We start from the raw sequence: 26,645 nt of genomic DNA on the forward strand, positions 1-26,645 counted from the left end.
ACTAGTCAGAGGTCTAAGACTGGCGAAGGTACATGGAGACAGATCTTCAATCACCTGACTAGCAGCCTCATTGCTCTTGCTAATATATTGCAGTCACTAATAGGAGAAGCTAGTAATAAGAATATCATAATGACATGATACAGAGCCATATGTTTTCATTTAACTAAGCCTTAGGGAGACTTTAATGATCCCCTCCCCTTCCAACAGGCAATCTGTTTGTTGTCATCGCCATGACCCAATTCTGATATTTTGCCCAATTATTGGCATAAGATTTGATCTGATCGGTCAAAAGACCAATTAGTGGCAAACGATCAGAATTGGGCTGCTCATCATGAGGTTATAGATGGCTCTGATGAGGACAACAGCCTCCTGGTTACCGTTGCCGTTGGCAAAAAAACACATTTAGAATCAAGGCAGATAAAATAGCAATAGTGGGCTAGGTGCTAAATACATTTTATATTGGGACTAGCACTATAAAAAATAGATTCTGTAGAAGTGGGTTTTAAGGCCCGTTTTAAAAGTTCAGAGTGAGCTCTCAGATGGTCAGGGAGAGCATTCAATAGGTGATTGGCAAGGAGCACAAGGCTCGGTCCTCCATATTCAGGAGGCTTATTTGGGGTCTTGAAGCAGTAAAGAGTGGCTTGAGCAGAGAGTGGTAGGTTGCTTGCTGATTGAGATGAGGTCGCTGATGTAGGTGGAGCTAAATCCATTCAAGGCTTTAAATACAAGCAGGAGGATTTTGTAGCCGATCTTGTAGCCAGTGGAGTTGGGCCAGGATCGGGGTGATGTGGTCTGACTTCTTGGTCCTGGCCAGGAACTTGGCAGCACTGTTCTGGTTAAGTTGGAGCCTATATAGTGATGTGGCTGGGAGGCCATCAAACAGTGCATTGCCATAGTCGATCTGAGAGAAGATGAAGGCATGGATGAGTTACGAAATTGTGTAGAAATGATAATAGACCTACATTCATGCAGTTTCTTGACTGTGTCCAGCTTGCTAACAATCACCTAAATGAAAGCTAGACAGTCAGGGAGCACTGACATTTAAACATTTTTGCACATTTTGATGGCGAGGAAATATATTTAAAAAATCTGTGCAGCCCTCCTGACCTCGCTAAAGACTGAATGTGGCCCCCGGGGCAAAATGACTTTGACTCCCCTGATCTAAGAGGTCAACTAAGAGACAGCTGTAGGCTGTCTGTTTTCCAATCTGAAAAAGTGGTTTCCACTTGAAAATAAATAATTGGCCATATTCACTGACGCCTTTTAACTGTCAGAGTATCAGGATAATGTGATGAAGATTTCTCAGGTAAACAAACAAGTAGAGTCAAGGTAGATGTAATCAAGGTAGATGTACATCCAAGTGTCGTTTCAGCGTGTTGTCCCTGTTATTCACGGATGTTTCTGGTGTACCGTGTAGCCAAGTGCTTGACTCAGGATTTTATGGATGCGTTTTTCTAAAAACAGTGTTCCTTTTTGTTTTTCCTCGGTTCAATCCAAAGCCTGGAAGATCTGTATTGTAACGTGGTTGAAATGTAAAAGTAATTTCAGATTAAACCAACATGCAGTCTTTCATGTGATTGCAGTCTACGCAAACGTAGAAGCATTGACTTTAAATGTCAATCACGCTATAGCGCAGATTGAATATAGCCCATAGTGAGGGTTATTAGATTGACGTAGCTTCTTTATCACATCACATGACTGTAGGTCATTAATACCCTGTCTCTTGCATGTCTCTCTTTTTTTACCCCATTCCCACACTTTCTCTTTCTTGTCTATTATTTCAATTTTCTCCATCACCTTACACACTCCATCCTCTCAATTCTCTGTATTGCTTCCCTCTGAACCCTTTTTCGCTTTCTTTCTCCCCGCTTTTCTCCACCCCCACACTCTCCTCCCCCTTCTCTCCCTCCCTCCCTCCCTTGCTCTCTTCCTCCCTCCCCTCGGTCCCCTTTCTCTGTTGTCGCTGGGTTTCAGCGCCACCTGCTGGATCTTCTAATGCGGTTCCACTACACCCTGAGGAACCAACAGCGGCAGGAGTGTTCTCATCTTCCTCCTCTCCAGGAAACATGAGGCCACACACACACTCATTACTATGCTCTAACTTTGCTTCGTTCTTCCTGCTTTCAATATATTTAAGTACATCCAAACTAGTGAAGAAAGACAGTGAAATTAGTTTAAATTATAAAGGACTTTCTGAGACAGTAGTAGTTTGCTCCCTAAATGCTTATGTGGTTGAAAATGCTGTGTCCTGATTGGCAGATCGTCTGGGTGTGATCGGTCACAATGTGATTGATTGACTGCAGGAGAAGCTGGCTATCGTGCTGAAGGTCCACATCGACTCTAAGAGGCCCAAGCCTGAGAAACAGTGAGTCTCATTTGAAATATTGGATTTCCTTGAGACTTGAGACAGAGTCATGTGTCGTAAAGTATTCCGTTGGATAACGCGCCTACCCACTGGGCACACACTGGTTGAATCAACGTTTTTTCCACTTCATTTCAATCAAATGATTTTGAACGAACATGGTATAGGCATTGAATTGACGTCTGTGACCAGTGGGTAGTGATGCTATGTCTTCATAGTGACCTCCTGTCCCCCTAGCCTGCTGTACCCTAACATTCTGGTGTGTCTGACGGATATGAGGACTGTGAATGAGGAGTATACCAAACAGGTCCTGCAGATTCTGGACATCCAGCCAGACAACTCATTTGACCCAATCATCCTGCAGGTGGTCAGCAAGGACCCCTGAGTCAGCCGCACACACACAGACAGGCATCAGCAGGGATGCCTAAATCACTTTGACAGCTAGCTAAATCCTCCATCCTCAAACTGATATAGGATGGATGCCCAAATAAATGTAATAGGGATCAACAGAGACATCTAACCAAGGATCCAAAGATCTGTAAAACTGCCTATGTGGCAAGAATTAAGCTTTTATTTAATTCAAATATATGACTGTTTGTGAAAATGCCCGAAAAAAAGAGCTATGCGTTTCATATTCATTGTGTGCATGCTTGTATGTTTTTTCAAGTTTTCTATTAGCCATAATTCAATTACTGGTATGCGTTTTGCCAATTCAAAACAATTGTCAAAGACTCATACTTGTTTTTAAAACACTAATCCAAAATCCTCTTATACAGGAATGCACAAAAGACATTGTTCAGTACATGATGTGTATTCAAAGGGATTTATCTGTGCCCTGTTCCTACAGAATTTAAGGAGTGATTTTGTTTACTGTGAAAAACACTAATTGGCTGCTGTAAACTCGTTCCTTAAATCTGGTCAAGTGCCTCCTGAAAGATGAGATCCGCGATAGGCGAAACATCGCCACTGGCCACCCCAGTGGCACTAGTGTTTTTGTTTTGAAGAAATGAGCATCCAGCGTCATAGTCAAAAAAATATATTACATGGAAAAAACATTGTTGTTTGAAGTAATATTTGTTGTTGTAATATTGCGAAATGAGCGTGGCAGTTTCACCACTATGGATTCCAGCGTTAAATGTGAGATAAAATCGTCAGTCTAGTCCAGGGGTAGGCAACGCTGGTCCCGGAGTGCTGCATACACTTCATGTTTTTCATTTAACCAACGTGGAAGACCAGGTGTGTTGAATTTAGTCAATCATTGAACTGATCAATGAGCTCAGTTGGTCTGGTGTGGTGCGTAGCCAAAGTCCTGCAGTATCCCAGGAACAGGGTTGTCTACCCCTGATCTAGTCCACATCAATTTACCCTCATTGCAGAACTGTGTGAAAATAACAATTAGAATCAAAGTGTGATAGAAAATCTTATGTGATGAAGAATGTTACAAATGCAGGTACATGTATTCTGTGAAGGTTGGGTTGTGTTTTCTTGACAAGAACAGTACATGGACATGTGTTTGGCTTTATGTTGTTTTCTGTCATAAATGTTTATCTTCCTGTGTGGTGTAACACTAGCAGACACAGGGCTGCAGTCACACTCATGGCCAGCACTCGCCACCTTGGAACTCCGCCTTGTGACCAGCACTGCCTACCAATAACCTCTGGTCTACAGTTCCTCAGGCTGTCCTTCTATTAGGGTATAGTAACACAGAGATTTTACTCTGTCTGAAATGTACTGATTGTGACAATTTTTCAACGAAAGTCATGATGGACAACCCAGATGAGTAGCTGTCAAAAAACCCACAAGATGTCTGGAAAACAGTTGAGACGAGTAGAACTTTTGACCGACAAAAATGCATTTGCATTTGAATGTCTGTGTGGCCTTAGCCTTACGCTCTTTTGTTGGAAATCTGTTATATGTAAAACAAATGTGACCAAAAATGAATTTTATATTTAAATTGTCATATCAACCTGAAGTGCTCTATTGTATCTAACCCTCAAATAAAGAGCAAGTTTGACTATCTTAGAAGTGTAGAATGTGTGGATGGATCAAGTGGATGGGAAGTCATGTACTGGGCTGTTGGTCATTATAGCCTGCTGTTCTACTGAACATACTTGTTTCTATACCAGACATCACAACAGGGCATTGCCACTGGATCACTGACACACACACACACAGTGAGAGAACAAACGGACAGAGGCAAAGACTAGTTCATTTCCAGGCTATCCTACTCTTTATTTAATGCAAATGACAGTACCAGGGAACTATTCCTCAGGGCACGCAAGGGAAAGTATTTACAGGGGTGAACATTTAGCATACCTTCACAGAATAAAAACAAACATTTCAAAATCAAATAAAAATGGCAGTCACAAACAGAGGCATTCAAGTAGTACTAGTAGTATTGTTATACAGGGATTTTATCTTTTATTTTTTCTTTAAATCCAGATAGCATATTCTTCTGCCACGAGAGTGTGTGCGAAGCCATAGTCTGTATATTTTATAGTCCACTATCCTTGTTCTTTTTTTGGTAACTGTTTGGAAATGTTTTGGTGATTTGACATGGTTCACTGTGGTTGAACTGGAGTTGGGGGAGTGGTCACAGACCTGGTGATGGGATAGATAGCAACACGTCAATGAAAGCAAATATTACAGCAAGCGGGACGGGACGGGTGTGAGGCATGACAAACCCCTTGGGTGATACTGAATATCTCAGACGGAGGGAAGGAGGGAGGGAAGGAGGGAAGGAAAAGAGAATGTACTGCATTTCCTCTGAGAATGGCTTGTCACAAAATCAATATCATCAATTGGCTTAATGGCTTTGATACCAGAAGCAACATTTTGACTGAATACATACTGTACTCTAATGTATATGACACTGTTGACCTACAAAGGCAATCCTCATACCCATACTTAAACCCTGGATACAGTGTGCGTGTGTGTCAAATATTTGTGCATCCTAGTGAAATCATAGAAAACATTGAACTCAAGCAAACTTTGCTTCAAATCAGGTCAATAATCTCGAACAATATATGTATGTTTTTACAGATTTGTCATAACCTTAATAGGGAAAACAGAGGATGAATAAGACATGTTGACACCAAGGAGAATGTGTACATACAGAGAAAGAGAAAATGCTGATCGAACATCGTTACAAACGCTAGACTGAAACTGAGCTCAGAGGGGGCAGCAAGTCATTAAACGGCACCTAAGAGGGATGCAAGGTCATGTTGTGGAAGGGGGTAGGAGGTGAGGGGGCAAGGCGAAGGTGTATGAAATCAAAGGCACTCCAAACTATAGATACACTATACATGACTAGTTATTGTTACAATAATACACTTGTTATCTACTGTACTGTACAGGTAAAGGTTGAACTATACGGCTAGATATAGCATCATTATCATCTACAATCTCCAACATATTGCCCTGATTTTTTCTTATTTTCATTTCTTTTCTCCCCCATATCTTTGTTTTTGCTCATAAACAGTACATGGGTCTGCATATATACACATACCACGATCACAACATAAAATACAACATACATAAGTCAGGATTTGTTGAGGAGCATATGACCTGTACATATACACATTGTGTAGTTGTGTTGTCATATTGAACCTGTGTGAATATGTCTGGGTAAGTAAGACGCTTGACTCAGAGCCTGTACCAGTGAGGTGGTTGTGTGGTCCAGGTGGAGAGATGCAGAGAAAGAGATGAATGCTAGACTAACGTTAAATTAACGTTGGACCAACAGATTAATATTAGACAAACACTGAGTCAGTGGTCACAATAAGAGAGAGCCAGGAGTGACAGAAGCCTAGATAAGAACACTTCTCGCAATCTAGCCAGAAACCATGTCTGAAATTCCAAATCAAGTGCCTAGAGGGTAGACGCTAGCTGTTGATTTGGAGTTTGGCACGAGTTGAAGGAAAAGTATGCATGACTTTAAAATGTCTTCATGTAAAGACAGAGCAGGTGTGGGGGAGGCATCCCCTAGAAACTGACAGCACTACTACACAGTGACATGATCAATGGGGAGAGAAAGTTAAGGAATAGAACAGCACGTAATCCGGTCTACAGCCTTAACATACCAATGATGACACACAGGGAAATAGTAAAGGGACTGCTGAAAAACAAAAAGTCTTTTTCCAGCAATAGAGATCACACCACCTTGCCTCTTCATGTCTTTAGGCAGCAGCAAATATTGCCCCTGCTCTGTGAGCCAACAACTTACCGTTATGGATTCTGAGCCATTGAAGTTTCATATATCTATATATATTTTTGTACATAATGCAACATAATATATAAACTGTGTGTATATATATATAACACAAGCACACAGAACCAGACATGTCACACATATCAATCTAAATGATCCCACCCAACCCGAGCCCAGAGAATATAAAACAAAAATAAAAACAGAATAGAACTGTTCGCTAACCGTTTAAAAATAACCCAGAGCAAACCTCTGACATCCGTGTCCACATATATCAGGACCTTCATGCATGGGGTGTGTTTGTAAGAATGTTAAGTGTGTGTGTCTTATGCCTAATTAGCAGAAGTATGGAGATCAATGCAGCGGTAAAAGGTGAAAGGTCACTCTTGGCACTCCTAACCTTACTCAGGCCATGCACTACAGGAGGAGGAGCCAGGGTAGACATCCCAAGCAGGGGGTCAGAGGTAAGTGATGAGAACATGAAGGGGTGGGTTATGGAGAGGGCATGAGGAAGGGACTGATCCCTCATGTGAATGTGTATGTGTGTGTGTGTGTGTGTGTGTGTGTGTGGGGGGGGGGGGCTTCATTGTGGACAGGGAAGAGGAGGGTGTGGGGTCAGCTAACTACTTTGATACGTAGGATTGTCCTCTTGGAAACATTAGCAGGCTAGTATTGTGTATATAGGGTACGTTTATATATGAATACTCTTATATTTCATCAGCCTCCCCTGTCCCCCACCGCTCCTTCCATCTAACAGACAATAAAGATGTCCACAGTGGAGTAGGTTGCAGAAATCAAACACCTAGATGGGTGACTTGGAGTTGTTGTTGTAGTTGTCATCTGCTTTAATCCCTGCCATGTCATCATCCCTCCACTGGCATCACCTCTGGCTGGGGCGGGGGGTTCAGGAGGTGGAGTTGGAGGCGGAGGCCGAGGCAGTAATGGTGTTAGGGCTGCGATCTGTGCTGTTACCATCTAGGGATGAGGACAGGAGAGACAAAGATTGTTCACTAATTTACACATCCATTCATATGTTTATCAATGATAAAACAGGTGTTTTAATAATAAATGTTCCTGAGAGAGAAAATAAAGGGAAGATGGAGAGGGATGGAGGAATGGGTCTGACCTGTGGTGGCGTTGGCGTTGGATGGGGTGGAGGCGGCGGCCTGAGTGCGGGCGTGGGCGGGGATTAGGATGTTGGCCAGCGAGGGATTACTGGACAGCTCTGTGAGAGACAGGATACACCAGATCACAGCAGATTACACCCACCACAGGTTAATACATCAAAACACACCTCAAGCACAGGTGACACACACACAGATGACAGCAGGTAGCATTAGTACAGAGACCTCATCATTATACATAAAGGAGAAGTAACTGTCTTTCAGTCAACTCAAACACTAAAACAAGTCTCTCTGTACCAATGAAACTGGGAGGAAAGCAAGGTGAAAAACAGAGAGTGCAGTACCATGCGTGGTGAAGTTGAAGAGGGAGGGTTTTTCTCGCCCGTTGGGCAGCTTGACGTTGGGGTCCCTCAGCTCGTCGAAGAAGGAGTGTGCACACGCCTCCAGGGGGGTGAAGCGCGAGGTGGGCGTGTACTCCAGCAGCCGAGAACACAGGGCGATGGCCTCCGGTGGTGTACGGGGCCGGAACACCTAGCAACCAATCACACGCAAGGACAAGAGTCAAGGAGCCAATCACAAAGACAAGACTGGAATCAGTTAACCACTCAATTGAAAGATAGTATCATGCACACAAAGATGTATGTTGTCATGATAGAAGATGTGAGAGAGGTGTAAAGACTATGAATTTCAGTTATCAATTTATCCGTTTCTGCTTATTGATATGAAATGGAGAATGTCATTATTACTTCCTATCTTAGATATTATCTTAACTGACTGAGGTCATCACAAAGGTGAGGGTGGTATACATAAATATAGCATAAACTTAACTATTGGGGTTAGTACGCTTGGATAAATTATATTGAAATAGTTTGTCCATAAATGATCCTTTATATTTTTCCAGTTCAAGTGTAAAGGGCCCAGCCCTACAGCGGCAGGGTAGGAGACTCTAGATCAGCACAGAGACAGCTTCTACCCCGAAGCCATAAGACTCATGAACGTCTAATCAAATGGCTACCCCGACTAATTCCATTGCCCCCCTCTTCTACGCTGCTGCTACTCTCTGTTAGTATCTATGCATAGTCACTTTAATAACTCTGCCTACATGTACATATTACCTCAATTACCTCGACATCAGTGCCCCCCGCACATTGACTCTGTACCCCATGTATATAGCCCCGCTACTGTTATTTTACTGCTGCTCTTAAATTATTTGTTATTTTTATCTCTGACTTTTTTTTAGGTATTTTCTTAAAACTCCATTGTTGGTTAAGGGCTTGTAAGTAAGCCTTTCACTGTAAGGTCTACCTACACCTGTTGTATTCGACAAGTGACTGATACAATTTGATTTGAGACTGGGTGGCGAGGGGGCTGCAGTACTACAGAACAACCACAAGGTGGAGTCTGGAACGCCACCATGAGGACCTGCTCTACAACACTGCCTGCTTATTGGCTAAGGGGTTATCCAATGCTGGAGCAGTGGGCAGGGCTGGAACCTGTTCAAATCCTGTACAATGTCCTCTTTCCTAACTCCCTTCGTTGAATTTATCACTGACCCGTTTTCCCAATAGGGCCTGTTTTCCCAATAGGGCCTGTTTTCCCAATAGGGCCCGTTTTCCCAATAGGGCCTGTTTTCCCAATAGGGCCTGTTTTCCCAATAGTGATGGAACTTAGGCTCACAAGTGTTTTAACGATGCATCTTTCCTACAACAGATGAAGATGTAACATGCGTTTCGCAAAACACCACGCATAGAGAACGATCGCTAAGTACGTTGTTGGAGCATGTGTCGATACTGTAGGATCGAAAGAAATGGGGCGCTGCGCTCGGATCAGTTTTTACATTTAAATCATTATAAATATTTCACAATACTGACAACGAATCAGCTGATAGAGAGATATTAAAACCTACGGCTGCAAATCGAAGACAGCTTATTCTAATGCTTACCCAATGAAAATGCACCAAATCGGCACATCATTGCACACCTTAGGCTACACATCATGAAATATATTAAGATCAATTACAGACAGTAACCTACAAATAGCAATGAATTGAGCATGAAATGTACATTATTTCAATATGATTGAAATAGGCCTATAGCCTACTGTTTATATTTGAATGCAGTCATTCATTTGAAGCATCTTTTTATACGTTGCTTGTTTGTATCAATTGCAAAGACATTGGTAACTTTGTATTCGTAATCAACTTTGTTCTGCAGTTATCGGTGGCCACAGAGAAACAATAAACCATGTGATTCTATGTTTTGCAGAGATCTTCTGTGTGTAAAGTGATGCGGGAGGACAAAAAGCATCTAACAACACACTTAGCTGATCTACGAGTGGTCCGAGGCATGCGTTAGATTACGAGCATCTTCAAGTGCAAAGTTAATAAAAGTGGTTTTGGTAAACAGCTCTGAGATTTAACGATGCTCCTACGAAGGTTCTAACGATGAACTTAGCCTTAAGATGCTTTTGGGAAACTGGGCCCCGATGACTTCTTCATCAACCTGATGGTTGTAAGCAATTAGGTAGAAACCCCAGCTAGCCTACTGGATAGATGGAGTTGTTACCAAATTGCTTACACCTATCCAATCCTTACAGATCTAGGTGGGGCCCATCATGAAGTTCCTAGGTGAATTGATTTTCATAATTGGAGGATACAGATTTAATGGGATGGCAGAGATGAATGCCTGGCAGGCTGACGAGGCGAGCACAGAGAAATTATGCTAGGGGAGGGGGTGGATTGTAGAGTAGTAAAATAGTTCCTGTACCTGTTGACTCACCTTAGTCCATGCGTGTGCCTTAATCTGGGGGAACTTGAACTCAGTGTAGTTGGGGTTCATCTCTCGGATCTGCTCCCGTGTAGGGGTCCCCAGAACCTACAGCACAGAGACAGCAGAGGAGAAGAGGGTGAGGTGGAGACAGGGGGAGGAAGAGACAAGGGAGGGAGAGAAGATGACAGAGAGCGTGAGCCGTGAAGAGAAGGTCAATTGCGAACAACAGGGAGAGAGCGAGAGAGACAACTTTCATTCGATGAAAGAGAGAGAATTTGGTGGCAAACACCAGAACTGACAGGCAGGTTTCAGTACCTTGATGATCTCCACCAGCTGATCCACTCCACTGTCGCCAGGGAAGATTGGTTGCCCTAGCAACAGCTCTGCGAGCACACAACCAGCTGACCACACATCTGTAGAGGGGGCGGAGCATAAACAGGAAGATGTTGTGATTTGCATACTTGCTCTCGAGGTGTAATTATATTAATTTAAATGGGGGTTTAGCAGTTAGCCTACCTATGCTAGAGGTGTAGTCGGTGGCACCAAAGATGAGCTCGGGGGCTCTGTAGTAACGAGAGCAGATGTAGGACACGTTGGGCTCTCCGCGTACCAGCTGCTTAGCGCTGGAGACACAACATCAGCACAACATACTGTCAGTCACACACTCTTCATCATCATACTCATCAATATCATCACCATGTTATGACCATCACTGTCATAATCATCATCATCAAAGCCAATCAAAGCTAAGGAGAACTGCAGATTATTTCACATAGTTTAAACTGACCTGCCGAAGTCACAAAGTTTGAGCACAGCCGTCTCGGGGTCCAGCAGCAGGTTCTGGGGTTTGATGTCCCGATGGCAGATCCCAAACGAGTGGATGTAGGCCAGACTCCTGAACAACTGGTACATATATAACTACAACACACACACACACACACAGGACAACATGCACACATTAGAAATGGATAGCAGAGGACAAGGACACATTTGATGGAAACAGTGTGCACTCGTGCACACACACACACACACACAGGTACCTTGACATAGACCATGGGTAGGGTCTGTTTGGCTCGGCTGTAGTGTCTGGCCACTCTGTAGACTGTCTCAGGAACATAGTCCAGTACCAGGTTCAGATACACCTCATCCTTCTGTAACACAGAAACAGAGAGGGGGGTTAGGCAACACACACGAACAATGTAACTATTGTTTGACTATCAGTGACACTCTCTCGCGTTCACTGCTGCAGACAGTGATGTCATTTCCTGCCGAGGGCAACAGGGGGATGGGCGCTGCACCCCACCCTTATAGCAAGCCTACCACTCAATCCCTCTTCCTCTGATCTGATTGGTGGAGGTCAACAGTCTGCCGTGAGGTCACATGCCAGCCGTTCCTCATCTCTGAGCTCAGACTTCATCCCATACTGCCCCTGAAGATGTCCAAAGAAGGACGGAGCGAAGCGGCAGGTCTATGAGTACCATGTAACCCAACTCAACTTTCCACTTCACTCATCTTCCACTTTCTCCCGCTTCCTCTCTCTCTCACCTACTAGACTCCTCTCCCTGTTCCATCTGTTAGCAGATCCAGTCAGAAAACTAACCAGAGGAGACAGATTGTAGCGTGAGAAGCTAGCTAGCTGTTCACGAGAGCTAGTGTTATCATGGAGTCTGAAGAGATGGCCAATCTGACACAATTATGTCTACTAGAATAGATCTGTCTGGACTGACCCTTTTCTCTTTCTCACACATACCGTAGACACACATACAGTCGCACGCACACGCACCCACACCGCCCCAAGACATGGCGTCCAGTCTGACAATAAATGTTTTTTACAGGCTAAGGTGATGGTGCTCACACCTCAACATAATTTACAGAGAGAAAGTGAAAGACATAGCACAGAGAGAGCCCAGAGAGAGAGAGAGAGAGGAGCACCAGCACTCATTTCAGAATAATTCACACTACAAGTCTGTACATATTCAACTAGGAAGACTAGAGCACTGTTAAAAAGCATGAGCCTGGCATCCTGTCAAAGACATATAAAGATATTAGCATTGCCATCTGGTTTGGGCTTAGTGGGACTATAACTTGTTTTCAACAAGACAATGAACCAACACACATCCAGGCTGTGTAAGGGCAATTTGACCAAGAGTGATGGAGTGCTGCATCAGATGACCTGGCCTCCACAATCCCCTGATCTCAACCAAATTGAGATGGTGTGGGATGAATCGGGTTTGCAGAGCGAGGGAAAAGCAGCCAACAAGTGCTCAGCATATGTGGGAACTCCTGGTTGAGAGAATACTGGTTGAGAGAATGCCAAGGTTGTGCAAAGCTGTCATCAAGGCAAAGGTGGCTCCTATGAAGAATCTCAAATATTGTAATGATGGGGCAGTGAGTAGGGAGCAGGTGCAGGGGAAATGTTTTAATAAAACAACAAAACCAAGACCACGACACTAACATAAGGCAGTACCCCGATACACAAGAACAATACCAACTGGTGAGTGAACCCGGGAGAGTGACATATAAAAGGGAGGAAATGATTATGGTAATTGAGTCCCGGTGTGAATCATAATGACTAACAGGTGCGCGTAATGATGAGTGCCAGGTGTGCATAATCGTACGCCGGAGGGTAGGAGCAGACGTGACAAATATAAAGTATATTTTGATGTGTGTAACACTTTTTTGGTTACTACATGATTCAATGTGTTATTTCATCGTTTTGATGTCTTCACTATTATCTACAAGTAAAATAGTACAAATAAAATGGTCAAATAAATAAAAGCCCTTGAATGAGTAGGTGTTCTAAAACTTTTGACCGGTAGTGTAGATGAACAAATAAGTTGTGGGTGTGTCAAGGCTTGGCCCCTCACTGGTCAATCAGAACGTGCGCCATGGCCAAATATGTGGTTGCTTCAAGTTGTGTATTTACAGTGTTTTATGTACTGCCTTGGAATCAACTCCAATGTTAGTCCATTATAGTTTGTTAAACAGCTTACAGACACAAAATAACTAAATGTAGACCTATCCCATCTTTGCTAAATATGTTAACATGAACCTGTTTGCAGTCCACCTTGTTCTAAGTCATGTCATGGCTTCAATGTGGAAATATATACATAGCATTAACACTGATGTAGGGGCTAGACCTACTGTAAATTGCATTATGGCTGAGCATGGACATCCCAAACGTTGTCAATATGCAAGATTCAATTCATCATTGATAAGGCCTAAAAAAGAGAGTGAATAATTATAATGAAATTCTAATCAGGCTATATGTGTAAATACACTTACAGGCACCATCATTTCTCCCTGCGGGTACATCATATTAAAACAATGCAGACTATGGAGGGTTTTACACACATCCAAACTTTTCACAGTAGCTGGACAAAGAACCAATATAAAGAGAAAGGGAGAATGTCTACTCACCCTTATACTGCTCCCATATATAGGCATATTTTATAGGCATATTGGAACCATCTACAGATCGCATCCACACTGGCATTGCATGCGCGCCACGGCTGTTCTCGCCATAAAACCAGTGAATTAATTCTAATAAATTTGGTTTAATTAAAATTAAATGAAAAACAAGCACTATTTTATTTCCAACAACAATAAATACATGTAAAATGTAATGATATAAAATCACCGGGGAAAAAACAAAACATGAGGCATTGCTGTTGAATCAGCCTTCGTTATAGTAGGCCTAGTGTAAGAGTAGCCTTCAAGGGGCTTGGGTTTTAAAAATATGAAACGGAAAACAAACATTTATTACAGGAAAATAACTTCTAAAAGCGAGGTTCACCAAGGTTCTCATGGAGAGATGTAACCTACATAATGGAGGAGTTATGTACGTACAAAGCATGGCTAAAATAATGCAGGCCCGCCTACAATACATAAAAAGGGGAACGTCAGCTCACTGTTTTGCTCCTCTCAAACTTGATCTTTTAATACAACTTTGGTGATTAACAATTATTTCCAAGCGGTATCACAAGCCAAACACGCTAGTGATTAGAGCGTTGGGCCAGTAACCGAAGGGTTTCTGCTTGACAAGGCTGTCTGCTTGACAAGGCTATGCTTGGTTTTTAATCAAATAAAGCAAAATGGGTAAAAAACATTAAATGTTTCATGAAGTATACAGGCACCGAAACCACATCTTGTTCCATGCGCATATGGGCAGTGTGCGTCACAGATTTCCGCTGTCAAAATTCATGCCATTACCAACTGCGTTACTTCTAAAATCTGCTTTGGTTGGTTTAAATACCCCTGCCAGCGCTGCCTGAAATTAGCACTTTGGCTCATGTTTTTAAGGACACACTTCAAATATATCCACCCCTCCCATCTGAGCACAAGCTTGCTGATATTAAACAGTGAAATTGAGGAACCTGGCGTTATGGCTGGAAAATGCCAGTTGCGGCAGTTTTTACATGACGAAATTGCAAACTAACGTGCGTTTGACACTAACGCCACCTTAACGGCAGCCAAAAATAGAGCCCTTGAACTGTGTTTGAGGTGTGTTGTGTACGTGAGTTAAGAGTGAACCAGAGAAGTGTTCAATCAGTCCAGATTCCAGACCTTGCATAACCCCACATAATCCTAACACTACTGCTAACAGTGCTACTGCTAACAGCAAATGCTACTGCTGCTTTAACACTACTGCTGCTACTACTAACACTACTGCTACATCTAGTGCTACTGCTGCTATTAATACAACTGCTCCTAACACTAGTTCAGCTACTAATACTAGTGCTACAGCTAGCACTACTGCTGCTATTAATACTACTGCTGCTACTAACACTACTGCTGCTACTAATTACTATTGCTAAAGCTAGCACTACTGCTACTACTAAAACTACTGCTAACAGCTAACTCTACTGTTCCTACTACTGCTTCTACTAACACTACCGCTGCTACTAATACTATTGCTACAGCTAGCACTACTGGGGAGGCAGGTAGCCTAGTGGTTAGAGTGTTGTGCAAGTAACCGAAAGGTTGCTGGATTGAATCCCTGAGCTAAAAAATATGTCGTTTTGCAACCTGAACAAGGCAGTTAACCTACTATTCCCCAGTAGGCCGTCATTGTAAATAAGAATTTGTTTTTAACTGACTTGCCTAGATAAATGTTAAATAAAACTATACTGCTGCTACTAATACTACTGCTAACAGCTAAAGTTACTGCTACTACTTTTGCTACAGCTAGCGCTACTGCTGATACTAATACTACTGCTAACAGCTAACGCTACTGCTGTTACTAACACTATTGCTACTGCTAACACTATATCTACTGCTTGCACTACGCAACTGCTAACTGATAAAGGAATGTATATGTTTAAAGTAATGATTAAAGAATTCCACCCTGAAATCATATAATTATATGAAATGTGTTAGAGTCATAATTTAATAATGTGTGTGACTAGACCATTGTGTTACTATTTTGCAATATGAGCTGGGTAGAGTTGAGACATCCAAGGCCAACTGAACTGTCGACTTGTGACAACAGGAAAGAGGTCCCTTCCAAGGCCCCTCTAATCTAGAGAGGATAGGAATGGCTAGAAACTGCCAGGCTGGTAGAAAAGTGAAAAACTGTGTGTGTGTAGGTGGGAGTTATAAAATTACTGTTTGCATTTTTGACTTCAGAGTACTCTGAATAAAGAACTAACCTTTTGCAGAATTCTGAGACTTTGTCAAATTCTTCTATTAACCAGGGCCTTACAACCTCTGGGGAATTGGTCAAAACTATAAAATAGTTCTGTTGGAACATTGGGATAACAATTCTCATGACAACTTGGTCCTTTGAGCTAGATCTCAATACCTGCCTCTGTCATCCCAAGGAACTGCTGAAAACAGTGCACGGGCAGATCAGAGATCCGTAAGATAAAGACCTGACCTCTGAAATTGAGGGTCCATTTCAGACGGGTGGCGAACTGGTACACGACAGAGGCGGTGACTAGATCCAACCTACATTGAATTTTCAGCTGCAAGATAAGGTCAGTAATCATTATTCATTAGTTTGGGGTTGAATTCTAAACTTATTAAAAATTGACTTAGAATGGACTGGATTTAAATTCCTATAAAGCATAAATATGAGGGAGGATTTTAACTGTAAACCTAACAGTAAGTAAGATTTGTATCGGGTATCCCATCCATAAAATGTCATGTAGAGAAAATTGTAATCCCCAACCGAATCACCCTATGCCAGATATCCACAATTAGAACAGAGAGGAATAAGGGGGTAGGAGGAAATGAGAGGAGATGGAGAAGAGAGACAAGAAGAGTGAGGCTCACAAGAGGGCCCCTAGCAGCTGGTGTTTCCTAAAATTAGCAGGTGGCCTTTAGTCAGGCAACCCCCCTGCTCCGTGCATTCTCCCCTCTCCCCCAGCATCTCTCCCTAATCCTCACGCATGGGCACCCCAACTCCAGTCCAGACTAGGTTTCCTAGGTGGGAGGATCCATTACCCCATTGTCATGGACCTGATTCTGTGAGTGCTGCATACGTGCACCCTGACAGATTGGACACACAAGTGTGGTCTATATTTGTCAGTGCTCTCCCTATCACCATGCGAATGACAGTTTATACAAACTCAACCATTCATGGGTTATGAATACTCAGAGAAGGAATACTCAGAAGGAACAGGACATTCAGCCATACGGATAAACAGACAGTGATACAGACAGACACAGAGGGACACAGACAGACACAGAGGGACACCGACGGACAGAGAGGGACGCAGACAGACAGAGGGACACAGACAGGCAGAGGGACACAGACAGGCAGAGGGACACAGACAGGCAGAGGGACACAGACAGGCAGAGGGACCACAGACAGGCAGAGGGACACAGACAGGCAGAGGGACACAGACAGGCAGAGGGACACAGACAGGCAGAGGGACACAGACAGGCAGAGGGACCTTGTCTCCGCTGGAGTAGAAGAAGTAGCGCAGGCGAACGATGTTGCAGTGGTCCAGCTTCCTCATGATCTGCAGCTCGCGGTTCTGAGGGGGAGAGAGACAGACAGATGTCAGTCAATACTACTTACTGTTTCAACAGGATACAGCATGAGAAGTACAACACCGAGGTCTACAGCAGATAGAGAGTCAGGTTAGACTACAGAAACACAGCAGAGATTTGACTCCCATCAATATACGATAATTACTGGCCCTCAATCTGGAGAACTCCAGGTCAAACAGGCCAAAAGAAGGAGTAGCCACCCACAGAGGATGAGTCGCCACCCACAGAGGATGAGTAGCCACCCACAGAGGATGAGTAGCCACCCACAGAGGATGAGTAGCCACCCACAGAGGATGAGTAGGCACAGCTCACAGCTCTGATCCATAGTGGAATGCAGAGAGAGAGAAAGCGGAAAAGACAGAAGTGTTCAACAGAACTACAGAAATGATATGGTACATATGGGTGCATAGGGTGCTCAGGGAACATGGGGTGCATATGATACATATGGTGCATAGGGTGCATGTGGTACATAAGGTGCATATGGTACATAGAGTACTGTATGGATAGACACGTATGAGCAATGTTAGCCTACTACTTTAATCTCATCTACCATTGAGACACCCCCTCAACTAGCCAGTGACATCATCACCATCCTCCAATGTGGTTTCCTGTTTCTCACAGACAGAGACAGGCCAGCAGACAAGCAGGCATTGCAAACAGGCAACGCCCTCTTTCACAGCGCCAGGGAGAGGAAAGGACGGTAGTGCCATATGGAGCAGAGCAGAAGATGGCACTGCAGTCATTACTGCTGACCTGTCATATACTGCACTGGGACAGAGACATGGTGAGGATAGAGACAGAGACTGGTAAACCACAGTGACATCATGACACACAACCAACATGGAAGTTGTCATACAGACAGTGACACTAACAGGATGGTAAAGCAGAGTACACACACATCAGAACATCCTACAAACACACGCACTAGGGATGGGCATGAGTAATCAAGTACTTGAACAGACGTCAAAACTCTATCTTTATCCAGAGATAAAAACATTTTCAAATACTGTGAAACTATTTGGTGGAATGTGCTTTGTGCCTGCCCAAACGGGCAACTGAAATGTCTTGAAGACAACATTAATTTGTTTTGACTCGAGTGTTCCATTTGTACATGTACATTGGCAGGGCACAACAAAAAAGAAACCAAGCCAAGCATCACACAGTTCTTCGACCTAAATTCCCTTTCATGTCTCACTTATTTGTGTTCCGACCACTCCCTCTATACACGCATGCTGCTGAGTGTGCACGCAAGCTCCCATAAGCCTACAGAAATAATTGCCTATTCAAAAAACCTATCTAACTGATGTGATACACAAGCTACAAATAAAAACAGTTTTATCACACATTCAAAATGGACTGGTTGATTGAAGTAGGAAAAAATGTGTTCTAACAATGAGCTGCAGTTTTGGAATAATTGCATCCTGTCTATTTTCTGCTTAAAGGGATACTTTGAGATTTTGGCAATGAGGCCCTTTATCTACTTCCCCAGAGTCAGATGACCTCGTGGATAACATTTTTATGTCTTTGCATGCATTTTTAAGGAAGTTGCTAACTAGCGCTAACACAATTGCTAACTAGCACTGGCGCAATGACTGGAAGTCTATGGGTATCTGCAAGCTAGTTAGCATTGGCTCGCGAAACTACCTCGAACTTCCTTCATACTGGATGCAGACATAAACATGGTATCCACGAGTTCACCTGACTCGAAGTAGATAAAGGGCCCCACTGCGAAAATCCCAAAGTATCCCTTTAAGCTACTTTGCCAACTGCTAGTGCCAGGGGTCTCCAACAGGTCGATCGTGATCTACCAGTAGCTCGCAGCCCACCTATGAGTGGCTCACCAAACTTTTCACGTGTTCCACCACAAACTATCATAAACACATCTCACAGTATCAGACACCGCGAGCTCCCGGCTATGATCTAATGTAAGCAACATTGACATTATCCCACCCCTGGTTAGCCACTATTGGCTTAAGCCAAACCTAACAATATCTGTCAATTAATTTCTAGTAACATTGCCCCTGTCTGTGTGGTGCGCACGTTTCTCTATCGCTCCATGTGTAGCCAGTTGATGTGATAACCGTCTTGTGGGTTGACAGAAATACTTTCCCCAAAACCTTCTCGATCAAATGTTAACTGCAAAGTAGGCTTACCTGGCAGAAGTATATCTTGATTAAGTATATTTGTATATTTTATTTGCTAACTTTGCCATGAAATGAGCAGCAACAGTACAGAACCATTGCTAGACCAGCACATTAGATGGCATATTCCTCACTCGCTAAATGCGCAATTAAAAGGGCCAGTAGCACAATTAAAGGGGAATTACACATACAGTTTTCTCCCAGACCAAATAACCTCCATGAACCATTCTAACCAATATATAATCTAAACCCAGACATCATTTGGGAAAAGTTTGGTGACCCCTGTCCTAGGCTATAACCCCCCTAAACATACAGTAGACAGGTGCCACACTGAAAAAAATGCTACATTAGTTTGATAAAGACAAAGAGCGTATTTTCATCAGAATCATGAAGCCTACTCACCAGACAGATGTCGTCGCAATAATTCATCAACATACAGTTTTCAATGTGGAATTGTTAATCTATGTTTAAAATTCCAAAGAACAGGCAGAATAAACAAAATTGCACGACTGTATGTCAAAAAGAAAACAAATTTTGGTTTGTAACCCTGAAGAAATTGTCTTTCAACTCGCCTAACAGAGCCCTGTTTTAAATTATCACTTTTTGAGAAAAACTGTTCCAGAAGCTAGATGCGCATCACTTCGCAGTGATAACTTTTTTCAATTTGAAAAATATTTTGTTCCATTTTATTCTGTTATAATAGGTAATGTTTTTTATATATAAAAAGATAAAATAGGTGTGTCTTGACTGTGATAAGGGCTCAGAAAATTAGAGCGTCTTGTCTGCTAAATTAACATAACAAGGCTATGCCATTGCACAACCTAAGGCTTCTACAAACAAGCATCACTGCTGAGGTTACTGCCTTTTTGAAGATTGTATTCCAAGATGTAATATAACCAGTTGATATTACGGTTTTAAAAAATGTATCTTACAAATGGCACTTGTTTTTTTATTGACAGAATACACTGAGTGAACAAAAAATTAAGCTCATTCCATGACAGACTGACCAGGTGAACACAGTTGAAAGCTATGACCCCTTATTGATGTCACTTGTTAAATCCACTTCAACCAGTGTAGATCAATGGTTCCCAAACGTTTTATAGTTCCGCACCACCACAAACATTCAACCTCCAGCTGCGTACCCCCTCTAGCACCAGGATCAGCGTACTCTCAAATGTTGTTTTTTTTTGCCATCATTGTAAGCCTGCCATACACACACTATTCGATACACAAATAATAATAATTACATTTTCACAGAACTGCTTGTTGCAATTTCGATGAGTCTCTCTTGTTCAGATATCGGTAAGTGGACTGGAAACAGGGCATGAAAGGGATAACGAATCCAGTTGTTTGTTTTGTTCGTTTTGGGAAAGTACCTGCGTAATTGCACACCCAATTCACTCAAGTACTTCGCTATATCACATTTGACATTGTCCATATTCTTGAGTTCATTTGCACACAAAAAAAATCATACAATGATGGAAAGACGTGTGTTGGTTGTCCCTGTTAATGCAGACAGAGAAGAGCTCCAACTTCTTAATCATAGCCTCAATTTTGTCCCGCACATTGAATATAGTTGCGGAGAGTCCCTGTAATCCTAGATTCAGCTCATTCAGGCAAGAAAAAACATCCCCCAGATAGGCCAGTCGTGTGAGAAACTCGTCATCATGCAAGCAGTCAGACAAGTGAAAATTATGGTCCGAAAGCCACTCCTACGTTGTCTTGGCTGTGTGCTTTGGGTCGTTGTCCTGTTGGAAGGTGAACCTTCGCCCCAGTCTGACGTCCTGAGGGCTCTGGAGCAGGTTTTCATCAAGGATCCCTTTGCTCCGTTTATCTTTCCCTTGATCCTTACTAGTCTCCCAGTCCCTGCTGCTGAAAAACATCCCCAAAGCATGATGCTGCCATCACCATGCTTCACCGTAGGGATGGTATTGGCCAGGTGATGAGCGGTGTCTGGTTTCCTCCAGACGTGACACTTGGCATTCAGGCCAAAGAGTTCAATCTTGGTTTCATCAGACCAAAGAATCTTGTTTCTCATGGTCTGATAGTCCTTTAGGAGCCTTTTTGCAAACTTCAAGCGGGCTGTCATGTGCATTTTATTGAGGAGTGGCCACTCTACCATAAAAGCCCGATTGGTAGCGCTGCAGAGATGGTTGTTCTTCTGGGAGGTTCGCCCATCTCCACAAAGGAATTCTGGGGCTCTGTCAGAGTGGGATCTTGGTCACCTCCCTGACCAAGGCCCTTCTCCGCCGATTGCTCAGTTTGGCAGGGCAGCCAGCGCTAGGAAGAGTCTTGGTGGTTTTAAACTTCTTCCATTTAAGAATGATGGAGTACACTGTGTTATTGGAGACCTTCAATGCTGCAGACATTTTTGGGTATCTTTCCCCAGATCTGTGCCTCAACACAATCCTGTCTCGGAGCTCTAAGGACAATTCCTTCGACCTCATGGCTTGGGTTTTGCTCTGACATGCACTGTCTGTCAACTGTGGGAACGTATATAGACAGGTGTGCGCCTTTCCCAATCATGTCCAATCAATTGAATTTACCACATGTGGACTCATATCAAGTTGTAGAAACATCAAGGATGATCAATGGAAACAGGATGCACCTGGGCTCAATTTCGAGTCTCATAGCAAAGGCTCTGAATACCTATGTAACTAAGGTATTCCTGTTTTTTATTTTATTTTTAACTGTTTTTGCTTTTTCATTATGGGGTATTATGTGGAGATTCATTAAAAAATGTTCTTAATCCATTTTCGAATAAGGTTGTAACGTAACAAAATGTGGAAAAAGTTAAGGGGTCTGAATACTTTCCGAAAGCACTGTGTGTGTGTGTGTGTGTGTGTGTGTGTGTGTGTGTGTGTGTGTGTGTGTGTGTGTGTGTGTGTGTGTGTGTGTGTGTGTGTAGCAGTCATGTGAGGAGACTTAGCGCTCAACAGTCATCGAGTTCACTCTTCCTAACAGCCTCTACATAGGGAAAGAGAGAAAAAGATGGGGGTTGGCTGCTATAAAGGGAAAACAACACCTAAAGAGTAAGAAACAATGTGTTAGAAGCTAAGTCTGCTATTGCCTTACGAGCCTGTCTGGCAGACACTGCTAGCTAGGCTGCTAATCTTAGCCTATGTTGAACTCTGAAAAAGACAATACATCAAACCAACATATCACTTCTGTCCAACTGTTCAGTATATCTACTGCTCCAAAGCCAAAGCTAATGACCTGACAAATGACACTCCAAAGCTCGTGACATTAATGAAAATCCAAAGCTAGTAACTAATGCTAATGTAAATAGAGAAAAGAAGACTCTCTCTCTAGGACTGTCTGTCTGTGTCTTTGTCCTCAGGCTCTCAGCTAGCAGCAGGACACTGGGCAGTGCCACCATTGTAATGGTGACATCACCAACAGGCCTGGCTGTTAACACAACAAGGAGCTGGGACATGTTCCCTCCTCTAAGGGACAACAACAACAACACATCAGTCAATCCTATTCACAGACCTACATGGGGATAGTGATGGTATCCTGAGGCCCAGGAGAAATTCAGTTACTATGGCGACAATCCTGAACTTGACACACACACACACAATGCTACACAGAGCAGCCATCGTTGCATTCACTGATACAACTGAGCAGATATGAACAGCTTTGGATTTAGGAGTTTGTTTCTGTAGTAGTCAGTGAGAGTGGTGGTGAACTGACTGACACTTAGTGTGTGTGTTTGTCTCGCTCTGCTCTACTAACGTGGTGCCTGTGATCCATTCACAAAAGGCAAGACAACAGTAGTGTGAACGGATGGAGTCATGCTTCACAGATGAACACACTCGCACACTCTCTGAATGAAAGTCATCCGTTACAAAGAAAAGGTAGAAGAAAAAGATTGAAAGATGATTGAAGGATGTTACAGTTTCATGAGAGATCAGAGAAACTGTGTGTGTGTGTCTGTGACTGCAGTTCCGCTCACCTTAAACCGCTTGTCCTGAAGAACCTTCTTGATCGCCAGCAGTTCTCCAGAGTCACACAGCTTGGCCTGGTAGACCACTCCGAAGGAGCCATTCCCAATCACCTTGGTGTCTGTATAGCTGACCTCTTGGGGCCTGTCGGGCCCTTGGCCTGGGGTGGCCACCACCGTCGTCACCTTACTGCCATCCTTGTCCCCTGGAGGGAGGACAGAGAGAGGAGGAGGGGAGAGAAGGGGTGAGATTGGGGCAGCAGGGTAGCCTAGTGGTGATCACACTGTTAGGGTCATTTTACTAAGCCTGACACACACGTTATTACATGATCATATTACTAAGATATGATACACACATTTTAACAGTCATACATGACTAAACATCAGTGGGACTGGGTTTGAATCTCAGCCAGTGACTTCCATGAATTAGATTATTCAAGACGATTGGTACAGTCAGGATCCATAAACTGAAATAGAGACAGATTCACATATAACTCTCCTCACTTTCCTTCCTCTACAGTAAATTGCACAGCAGCCCATTCCCTTGGGATTATTGGGAGGCCTACTCCTGTTTAAGTGGGTTTAAACTGAAGTGCGCTGGAGTGTGTGTGTGTGTCTGTCTGTGTCAGGGTTAAAGTCTGTGTTAACTCCTTGTTAAAGGATAACCAGACCTGCCTAGCATGCCGTGGTGGGTGTCGCGTGCCGTGGTGGGTGTCGTAGCCATACCACCACCCTCAGCCCTGCTACCAAGCACACATTTAGCTAGGAGTGGAATCTGTTCAAATTATTATCATCCATGGGTGTCAAAGCCAAGATAATACATTTAAGTAAAAAATCCAAAATCAGTCCATATTTCCTGACTCTCACTCACACTTACATAGATACTGAATCTCGATCCCACTCACATCCATAAACCGATTGACTCTCCCTAGCCACCTAAACTCTTGGTTCCTATAGCCTATAGTTCCCTCACAGACAGTCACATGTTATTAACATGACCCATCCCTTACACAAGACCCAGAGAAACTAGGTTATACATTTGCTAAATGTGTAACCTGGTTTGATTCCAGGCTGTATCACAAATGGCCATGATTGGGAGTCCCATAGGGCGGTGCACAATTGGCCCAGTGTCGTCCGGGTTAGGGTTTGGCTGGGATAGGCCGTCATTGTAAATAAGAATTTGTTATTAACTGACATGCCTAGTTAAATAAAGATTAAATAAAATAAAAAATAAAATAACTCTTCCATATTAGTCTGGATCATTGTCCAACCTGCTTGGGAGACAGTACATGACAGAGTTGTTCTAACTATCACAGCAGAATTCACTCTACTGCTGACTACTGTCAGCTGCTTCTGTGGTAAGTGTAGCTGCAGTGCTGAAAGGCAGGCAGGCAATGAAAAGATCAGCTGGATGAGTCTGTGGTGTGTTAATGCTGCTGAGCCAACACTAACAGACAGACTCTCGATACCAAACGCCTGCTGGTTCTGAACCTGTCAAAATGAGACAGTGGATGAATGCTATGCTGAAAAAGGAGTACACTCACTTGGTCAATTGTTTGTGTGTCAGAGAAAAGGTTAAACAGCAGTAATTATTCCAGCAGTCTTGATGCAGTCTCCCACACTTAGCAACTAGACCTGCAGAAACACACACTAATGCACGCTGTATCTCCCTCCCTCAGAGAGCGAGAGAATAGAACTGTCTACACAACCCAGCAGGATCGTTTCATGCCTCTTCACTTCCTGAAACCGTGAGAAACGTACATATCAGCCACACAAACACATGACCTTAGCCCTTAGGGGCGGGTAGGTAGCCTGGCAGGTAGGAGCGTTGGGCCAGTAACCGATGACGTGGATGTTGATTAAGGCAGCCCCCGCACCTCTCTGATTCAGAAGGGTTGGGTTAAATGCGGAAGATACATTTGAGTTGAAACCATACAATTGTTCAACTGACTAGGGATCCTCCCTTTTCCCCACATGTCCTATTTCTACTAAAGAGGGATGCCATGTTGACCCAACGTTCACTTGGACAATGTACGACTCAGCACACTACCTCCATCAATGCAGATAGTGTTAGTGGCAAGTAGGAATATGATCACAGTGCAGCACACACACACGCGCGTGTGTTTGACCATCATGCTTATCGGTCTACTGGGTTATTTGCATAAATTGGCATGTGTATTTTTGTTAGTCGTCGTGAATCATTTATCCAATACAACTGTCCCACGCACACAGCATAGGCCTACAGAGACTATTTTGAGGGGGGGGGGTTCTGCTGCAACTCCTCAGCTGGTTGCTGCTGGGTGAAACGTGCTTTTATAAGCCCAGTCATTGCGCAACAATTCTAAATGCAATCAAGTGTTAAAAATGGTTTTGATGGCCACAATTAAAAATAGCTATTTTTATTTGGTAATTGAAGCACGCCTCCCATTCAAGTGAAGGCAACGATAGGCAGTCTATCAGCACATCACCCACCACTTTACAATGTGAGCTATGCATTTTGAAAACATACTTAGGCCTAATTGTTTGAAAACATATTATGAAGCATGTCTTACCTTGCTTCAAAGTAGCCTCGGCAATATAGAAACGTGGAGGCAATTGTGTCATAAAGACTTCATAAGCGGTGTGTTATATTCTCCTACATTCCATTCACATTTCCACCAACTTCAAAGTGTTTCCTTTCAAATGGTATCAAGAATATGCATATCCTTGCTTCAGGTCCTGAGCTATAAGCAGTTTTATTTGGGTAAGTCATTTTAGGAGAAAATTGAAAAAAAGGTGTGGCTCCTTAAGAGGATATTATTAACTTGTGATTCACTTACAGTAATACTGGGCTCTCCACCCCTGATCCTGGAGAACTACCCTCCTGAAGGTTTTCACTCCAACCCCAATTGTAACTAACCCGATTCAGCTAATTATTTCAATCAGGTGAGCTAGATTCGGGTTGGAGCCAAAACTTACAGGACGAGATGTCTCCGGGAACAGGGTTGGAGCACTGCACTAACATATTAAGTCCAAAATCTAAAAGACGGCTTAGATCCAACTGAATTGTATCAATTCCAAAACTGTTATTATAATATCCTTGATCAGTTACTTTGTGTGAT

General features: G+C 43.1%; 1 protein-coding gene across 2 annotated transcripts in view; it reads right to left on the reverse strand.

Moving 5' to 3' along the window:
* Positions 1 to 4,569: 4,569 nt before the first annotated feature.
* The window catches only part of LOC135547419 (glycogen synthase kinase-3 beta-like), a 33,546-nt gene continuing 11,470 nt past the window's right edge, over positions 4,570 to 26,645 (reverse strand). Inside the window, exons 2-11 of one of the 2 annotated variants that reach the window (XM_064976428.1) lie at positions 23,557 to 23,750; positions 17,361 to 17,444; positions 11,502 to 11,612; positions 11,249 to 11,379; positions 10,978 to 11,084; positions 10,777 to 10,874; positions 10,459 to 10,566; positions 8,038 to 8,224; positions 7,696 to 7,794; positions 4,570 to 7,544 (exon numbers count right to left, since the gene is read on the reverse strand). In XM_064976428.1, the coding sequence (XP_064832500.1) occupies positions 7,474 to 7,544; positions 7,696 to 7,794; positions 8,038 to 8,224; positions 10,459 to 10,566; positions 10,777 to 10,874; positions 10,978 to 11,084; positions 11,249 to 11,379; positions 11,502 to 11,612; positions 17,361 to 17,444; positions 23,557 to 23,750 (1,190 nt within the window). In that variant the 3' untranslated portion in view covers positions 4,570 to 7,473. The remainder of the gene's footprint in view (positions 7,545 to 7,695; positions 7,795 to 8,037; positions 8,225 to 10,458; positions 10,567 to 10,776; positions 10,875 to 10,977; positions 11,085 to 11,248; positions 11,380 to 11,501; positions 11,613 to 17,360; positions 17,445 to 23,556; positions 23,751 to 26,645) is intronic. The other variant, XM_064976429.1, reaches the window with a different exon arrangement.

The sequence above is a fragment of the Oncorhynchus masou genome, chromosome 10 (genome assembly GCF_036934945.1).
Source record: "Oncorhynchus masou masou isolate Uvic2021 chromosome 10, UVic_Omas_1.1, whole genome shotgun sequence".
NCBI lineage: Eukaryota > Metazoa > Chordata > Actinopteri > Salmoniformes > Salmonidae > Oncorhynchus > Oncorhynchus masou.